The following is an 8,464-nucleotide window of genomic DNA, read 5'->3' as shown; positions in this document are numbered from 1 at the left end:
AGTTCATTGCTCAGACCAGAAGTTTTTGCCCAGCAAAGGTAAGCCATGAAAAGACTCATTTTCATTCATCACTGGGAGACAATGAGAATATGAAGAGCAGCTCCCAGGTCCATAGTTCTCAGCTCCCTCTGTTCAGCAGAATCACATGAAGAGCTTTGAAAACTAAACCCTTTCCTGGTCCCAAGCTCAAAGCCACACATCAGGCTCTCGAGAGAAAGGGTTCAGCACCTGTATTTTCTTAAAGCTCCCCAGGGATTCTAAGGCATAGCCACGACTTAAGACCACACACTTAACCTAGTCAACATGGTTTATACAACAAAAGAAATCAAGTGAAGCCAACCACAAAAAATGACACAATTATTATTATTATTATTCATTTTAACAGTTGTTTTAGTGCAATTGCTATATGGAATAATCTTGCCCATCTATCTCTTCAGAGAATTTTCTGGTACAACACAGAGGATTGTGTTGTACACAGAGCTTTTACTGACCACTCCACAGGCTTAACTGAGGAATCACATATCAGCTAAACTGAATAATCTCAAAAAAGGCCCTATTCTGAGATGCTTATACAGAAGCAACACTGCAACTGGTATAACTAGCACTAGTGTTGGTAGGAATATAGCCTGACACAACAATTAACATTTTGGTGTGGTGAAACAGGGCTTGTTCTTAGCCTTCTTTTTTTAAAATCTTTATTGTTGAAAGTACTACATATGTCCCTTTATCCCCCCACTGACACTGACCTCTTCTAGCCTGCCCCTGCCCCCCCCCTCAACCCCTGCCCCCTACCCCAGACCTCACCACCCTATTGTCTGGGGCCATGGGTTATTCATATCCTATATAATAAAAGCTTAATATGCAAATCGACCAAACAGCAGAACAACCAGTGGGACAATCAGTAGCTATTGATGGGCACTGACCACCAGGGGGCAGCTGCTCAATGCAGGAGCTGCCCCCGGCCCGGCAGCCCCTGACCCAGCCATGGGGGTTTGGGGGGGAGCAGGGCCAGGAAAGTTGGGGGGCAAGTCCAGCCAAGGCAGGGACCAGCAGGGGCCCCCAATAGGCCCTCAGTCCCCCGGCAGATCGGCCTTGATTGTCAGGTCAGGTTTAGGGCCCTATGGGTATTAATTTTTGTGCACCCGGGGCTTCCTAGGAATGCCCCAAAAAGTCCTTTTGGGTTGAACTTTTGCTGCCTACCCACGCACCCACCCCCACCTTCCCTCTGAGATTCTTTTTAATATGTTCTTTATTGATTTATAGACCAGCAACATTTTTTACAACCAAATTATATTATGTTATTTTCTCAATTGAGAATTGGCCTGAACAGACTATTGGCCCAAATTACTTACAGAAAAAAAGAGTTAGAATTCAATTATTTTGTAGCAGAGGGAGATAATGATTGTTAAATATACCCACCTTTTAAATGATATATGGTAATTGATTTCACACCACAAATTACATTTTTTAGATACCTTGGAGAACATTTCAAAAAAGGTTTATCATCAAGAAATGGCATTTCCAAAGCTAAGTTTTCTTTGAGTCCTTTCTGGTAGTTTTATTCATATGGAGTAGAATTTGGGGGCCTTAAAAACCTAAAACCATTTTCTAAAGAGAGTCTTGGCAATGACTTTGGAACCCACGAGGCTCCTTAAAGTGAGATCTTCCTGTGTAGATAAGACATCCTTCTCTGACTCTCAGTTTTTATGTTAATCCCACACAGTGTGATGGTTTATTAACACGCATTAATGTTTAACCAGCTGGCAACATAGGACAGCTGTACTGTAGGCACCTGGTAATATAATCTTGAGCTCACTCACCATCAGTATTAACCAAATCAATATTAATTAATTGATGTAAATACATCCAATCATTGATAAATATTTGCATAAATGGCATGGATATACACAGTCTTATCTTCTTCTGAATACTCTGAAAATCACCTCAAATCCATTTAGCATATCATACGGGGCCTTTTAGAAATGCATTTACTGAATTGTGCTTTGTTGTGATGCCTTTCTGTGAATCATTATAAGACACATATTCATGAATTCATTCTTAGAATTATTGTAATGATAGAGCCAGGCACTAGAATGCATTTTATAGTTTTTGTCTTATTTCATTCTCACAACAAACTTATTGTCCTCATTTTACAGATGAGGAAACTGAAGGTTAAGTGATTGTTTGAGCTACATGGCTAGTAAGCGGGAGAGCCAGGTTTCAAGACCCTGTTTCAGACTTCAAAGCTGGGTCTAGGCCCCTCTCCACTGTCCATATGCAGTCAAGGGTGTTACTTACAGCCTCGCCCCATGCTCCTCTTTTAAAGATCCTGGGGAAAAATTCTTAACTGTACTGGGACCCAGTGTTAGTTATACTTCTCCTGATGAATTCATTGTTGTTAATCTTATAGGTCTTGTGAATTGTATAACTAAGTATCCCTTCAAGCTGCTTAGTTCACCTCAACCAAGTATGTAGTTCATTGTGGAATTCCTATGGATCCTCGTTCTTAGACTTACTTCGTCACCGTGTTTTAAACTTAAACTATTATATTACAATATGCCTTAAATCCTTTGATCGAGGAGGTGCGGACATAAGCAAATGAAGCGTGGAGGAGAGGAGAGCTCAGAGGCCCCATCAGGAATGAGGGAGACCCACTGAGAACCATGCCCATTTCTGCAGCGTATTTAATGGAATGATTTTGTAACTCCAGATCCAAGTCTCCATGATGTTTGATGGCCAGTCTGCAGTCGAAGTGCACCCTAAAGCCAGGATAGATGACTTAAGGACCTTCACGTCCCTGAGCCTGTACGTGAAACCTCCTGTGAAGCAGCCAGAACTGGCTGGGATTGCAGATCAGTTTATCCTGTATCTCGGAAGCAAAAACGTAAGAGCATGAGGTTTTATTTATATTTTTCATTTGTTGCGTTTTTTTCTTATTTTTCAATGACAGTTTACATTCAATATTATTTTGTATTAGTTTCAGGTGTACAGCACAGTGGTTAGATAATCATCTACTTGACAAAGTGTTTCCTCCAATATTCCCAGTACCCACCTGGCACCATACATAGTTAGCACAATATTATTGACTATATTCCCTATGCTTGACTTTACACCCTTGTGACTAGTTTGTAACTACCAACTTGTACTTCTTAAAAAGAGAGAATACTATTAAAAGAAAAATTGGTGCTTTTCCTTTGCCTTACAACAAAGCTACCCTATCCCAACAACAAAATTCCCATTCTGATAACTCGAAAAGTATAGGTCATTTTAGTGCCAAGACTAAAGTAGTGACTTAAAGGCAAGTAATTCCTTTTGTGTGGGATACCTCTGGGCTTGCTTTATATCAGCCTCACACTGCTATCTCTGAGGACTCTGAAAGTGCATTTCAAAGACTTTCAGAATACAGAGGCCTATTATGTTTGAAGATGCGTAACAATTGGTATTGGCAGATTGCATTATATCCCTGCTTAACTAAACAAGGTTAGCACATCTCGGCAGCCATCAAATGTCCATAAGCCTACAGTTGCTTGCCTCCATGTCCAGATGCACTTGGACAAGGCTAGGATGTGGGTAGTGGGGGGGACAGCAGACTGATGCAGCAACAGGGAGGATGGAGAGGAAGAGATGCTGCGCAATCTATCAGGAACTTTGGTTATAAATCAGAACAGACATGCCTGGATACAGCCAAGTATTGGAATTGCTTATTGTCCTTTAAAGAAATGAAAACAAAAGATGATGTTCACTCACTTGTATTTTATTTAAGTGACTTATTGACATTTCAGGCCAAAAAAGAGTATATGGGTCTTGCAATCAAAAACGATAACCTGGTGTATGTCTATAATTTGGGAGCTAAGGATGCAGAGATTCCCCTAGACTCCAAGCCTGTCAGTTCATGGCCTGCTTACTTCAGCATCGTCAAGATTGAAAGGTAAAGTGAATGCATGACACAGGACTGTGTGCACATTTTATAACCCCCCCCCACACACACACACACCACTCACAGTCTTCCTAGACTTCTTTCCAAATACCTTATTGAAAAACAAAAGGTTAGAAAAATAGACATCATTTTTAAAAAGCAATCTGATTATTAGATATTTTATCTGGTCTATCCATGAATTAATTTCGAGATGGAATGTCTTCTTTTTGCCCTTCCCATTGATTGCTGACATTCTATAACTGCTTATGAGTGACAAAAACCAAACCACCAGTTCTGTGACAAGAAAACATTAACATTTTGACATTAAAAATTATGTATTTTCTATAAATTATCAGGCTAATAAAGAGTAACAATTCTTCATCTCAACAGGGTAGGAAAACATGGAAAGGTGTTTTTAACAGTCCCAAGTCTCAGTAGCACTGCAGAGGAGAAGTTTATTAAAAAGGGGGAGTTTGCAGGGGATGACTCCTTGTTGGATCTGGACCCCGAGGACACTGTGTTTTATGTTGGTGGTGTGCCTTCAAACTTCAAGGTAAGCTCTCCAGGTATATTTTGACTTATTGCGAATCTACAGTGATTGTTTTCAAAAGTCTATAGACCTACAATGATTTGGGCATGGGATAGAAATCTTGATATTTTAAGAAAGAGCTTACTCAGTGGGTAGTAGATTTCTGAGCCAGGATCTATAAATCTGGTCTCTGCTACCCACATTTTCACAGTGTCAGATGCATTCAAGCTTTAGCTAACACTGGCCTATCAGTTCATTTCATTCTGACACATGAGTAAGTAATTAATAGTATTCCCTACCTACTGCAGAAGTAGCTGTACTTTCTGAGTTTGTATCTAGCCTTCAGGCTCACAGATGATAGGTTCAAAAATTTAGTTATCTCAACTAATATAAGCATAAAATAAAATATAAAGGGGGGATGAGATCTAGGGAGGAGTGTGAGACCCAATGAAAAGCAAATAAAGGAAAGGACCAAGAAAACAGTTGATTTAGGATTCGATTCCAGAATTGTTATTTACTAGTTATAGGCACATTATTAAGCCTCAGAATTACTTCCCCTTTATATGAGAACAGAAATAATTACTTCACAGAACTGGTGTAAGGATCGACTTGGGTTATGAATTCACTGTCCAGTGTGTAACTGGCACATAGTATATGCTCAATAAATCCCCCCTCTCTGCTAAGATATGTACAATGGGAAAATCATGATGGAACTAAATGATTTGGCATAGAGTAGATGCAAACTCAGGGCTGGAAAGACATCTATACCAATGGACAGATCTCCTGGGCTTGCTGTTTGTTTCACCGCCTGTTCTGTGTGGCCCAGGTGAAATGTGATCCTGGGACAATTGACTTTGCTTTGTCTGTTGCACAGCTTCCTGCCAGCTTAAACCTGCCTGGCTTCCTTGGCTGCCTGGAATTGGCCACTTTGAATAATGATGTGATCAGCTTATACAACTTTAAGCACATATATAATATGGATACCTCCAAGTCAGTGCCCTGTGCCAGGTAAGGAAGTGTTAGGAGTGCTGAAGACTTTGCTAGCCATGAAAGAGCAGCAGGGAAACACATGTGGGTCAATATTCAGGTTCCCAATCTTTTCTTGGGGGAAACCAGTTTGGAAACCAATAATAGTCATGCCTGAAAAACACTTTTTAGGTTTTCTCTGCCATAGATGAATATGCACAATTATAAAAAGATAACTTGTTTGTAGCTTTGATTTTGGATTCCAGAGACTGAGATTTCACTAGAGACTTCTGTTGTCTTAGCACAAAGGTTAGAGAAGAAATCTATTAAAAACAATTCATTTAACTTACCAATAAATGCCTCTTTATGTCACCCACGCAGACATCATTTCATTTAAATGCTGGAAGGCCCAAGGAAGATGTCATGAGATGGGTTAAAAGGGCCTCACTTGAGAAGCATGTCATTGTAATGTTTATATGGTCCTTGCATTTTTATTTCAGAGATAAACTGGCCTTTACTCAGAGTCGGGCTGCCAGCTATTTCTTCGATGGCTCTAGTTATGCTGTGGTGAGGGATATCACCAGGAGAGGGAAATTTGGTCAGGTGACTCGTTTTGACATAGAAGTTCGAACACCAGCTGACAATGGACTTGTGCTCCTGATGGTCAATGGAGTGAGTAAAAACAAAAGTGCTACATTTTCTTTATTTCCTTTACTTTCTGCTATGCATATTTCTAGGAACCTTCCAAGGTTGTGTCATGCCATCAAACTGAAGTTTTAATTTAGAAATCAAACTTGGATTATTTCTTTCAGTGAAGTGATGTCCGCAGTAAGTAAAGTAGCCCTAAGACGCGTTTCTCGCAGTTTTGAGTGTATATTAAATATATCCTCTTTAACATACTGAAGGAATTTTGAAGAAAATCAGTGCCAAAAATTAGGAAAAGCTGTATGAATATGGAAATTTAACACTGACTTTTTAAATCATATGCCCTAATCAGTAAAAAAAAAACTTTGCATGTCTACTATATATGTATGTGTATATATACATATAAACATTACTTTATTAGTGATTTGCATATGCCATATATGGATATAATACATAAACTGGGAATAAAAGACAATTTATATAAAGATAGTATTGAATAAAAATAAATGTTATTTTAAAATAAAGACAAAATCAAATAAAATTACTTTTATTTGTTAATGATACAAAAAGTATTGTTAATATCAGTGTTAAAACAATGTAATTGAATATGCTTAAGTATTTTTGAAAGTCTCATTAAACTCTCTGTGATAGAATGATTCAAAAGTCTTGTCCTAAGTCCAGTTTATTTCAATATAATGTTGTTTCTTCACCTATCTTTATTGGACAAGATACCTCATAAAAATAAAACTGTAAGAAGTGTATTATTGGCTTTGTTTACTATATCATGATACCATTTTATAATCTCATTCACCAGTTGGTAAAAGTTGTCTTTGAAATTTGTCTGGTACATTTCCAGCTTTCTTGATGTCAGTCTTGCAAGCTGATCAGAAAATATGTCATTTTGTACACTTTAACAAAGGGGTTTAAGACCATTGGAAATCTTCATTGGAAAGATTTTAAAACAGAAATTTCTTTTAGAAATTTAGAAATTTCTTTCCAGAAGTATTTTAATAGTGCAAACATGCCAGTTTTTATAGGAAGTAAACATTCATTGTGTTCAACAAGTTCACTTAACAACAGAAAAATTTCCAAACACATTTTTTAAAAACCATAAATCCAGTGCTTCAAAATAATAAAGAAGTTGACTTCTTTTTTAATATCCATATTTGTTGATAATTATTTAAGGTTTTTTTTACATACCTTGGAATTAATATTCAATATCACCAATGTTCCTCTAAAATGAATGCAATCACATGTATTGGCTTCTTATAGTTTTCAAATTTGCCTACAGAAAAGGCAGTTGAATACATATGGCCTATAATACTCTGTTTTTTAAATTTTTTAAAGGTCATAAGCTAAACATAAAATTTCGTTAATTCATAGGGTAAATTAAAAAACAACAGAAGATAGTTGCTTTAAATTGTATATAAATATTAACATTTTGGAATGCTAATATGAAACATAACTGACGAAGTGGATGTACTTGTAATTTTTAAGAACTTCATGAGACATCCTTACTCTTCAAACAACTTCAGTAATAAAGAATACAGTGTTATATTTATCAAATTCAGCTAAATCTGCGCTTTTGTAAGAGCAGATGCTCACATCTTATACATCCTTCTCTCTGCAGAGTATGTTTTTTAGCCTGGAAATGCGCAATGGTTACTTGCATGTGTTCTATGACTTTGGATTTAGCAATGGCCCTGTGCATCTTGAAGACACTTTGAAGAAAGCTCAAATTAATGATGCAAAATACCATGAGGTACAAATCTTTGCTATTTGGGTAGTTTTACCTGTTTGATTTGGGTTTGTTTGAACTTACATCTATTGGTCTAATCCAATTGTCAACCTCGATAGGTAGAAAAGTAATTAAACTAAAAACCTTCACATTTAAAAACTGGCTGAAGGGTTCTCATCTACTTAACTCCAGGATAACATTTGCTTCAAAAAGTGGCTTTTTTGGTGATATTGACCTTACTAAGAGTCACTGAAAGGTTCATTCTAGTTGCTTCATTAACCCAAAGGCTCCAATTATACTCAAATCGTGATTACAGTGACACTCCTATAGAATCCTTCTATAGAAAATGCCAGGTCTAATATACAGCCATTTGTTTACTTATCCTTTGAGCTCCAATGAATATAAAAAGAATATATATAAGTAAATAAAGGATCACCTTTTAAATCACTTATCTAGAACTTAGAAAATACTAACACAGATTCCACATAAAGAGAACCCACAAAGAATGCTCTTTAGTCTTGAAATAGATGTTCAGCAGACTGATAGCATGCTTCATCTATTTTTATTAAAAGTGACTTTAAATTTACAATTTAATAGAATGTAAAAAAGGCACAATATCTTTGAAGCTGAACTGAAATACAGAGAATACAGGCTATATTTTTCTTTTTAG

The 8,464-nt window shown here is 37.2% G+C and overlaps 1 protein-coding gene across 1 annotated transcript in view; it reads left to right on the top strand.

The window, feature by feature from the left end:
- The window catches only part of LAMA4 (laminin subunit alpha 4), a 132,040-nt gene that overhangs the window by 94,109 nt on the left and 29,467 nt on the right, over positions 1-8,464 (top strand). Inside the window, exons 13-18 of the mRNA XM_023750092.1 lie at positions 2,711-2,884; positions 3,783-3,928; positions 4,307-4,469; positions 5,320-5,453; positions 5,912-6,083; positions 7,687-7,818. Coding sequence (XP_023605860.1) covers positions 2,711-2,884; positions 3,783-3,928; positions 4,307-4,469; positions 5,320-5,453; positions 5,912-6,083; positions 7,687-7,818 — 921 coding nt within the window. The remainder of the gene's footprint in view (positions 1-2,710; positions 2,885-3,782; positions 3,929-4,306; positions 4,470-5,319; positions 5,454-5,911; positions 6,084-7,686; positions 7,819-8,464) is intronic.

This window comes from Myotis lucifugus, unplaced genomic scaffold (genome assembly GCF_000147115.1).
Source record: "Myotis lucifugus unplaced genomic scaffold, Myoluc2.0 scaffold_11, whole genome shotgun sequence".
Lineage (NCBI taxonomy): Eukaryota > Metazoa > Chordata > Mammalia > Chiroptera > Vespertilionidae > Myotis > Myotis lucifugus.
Note: the sequence above shows the minus strand (reverse complement) of the source record. Positions and strands in the feature narration are given on the sequence as shown.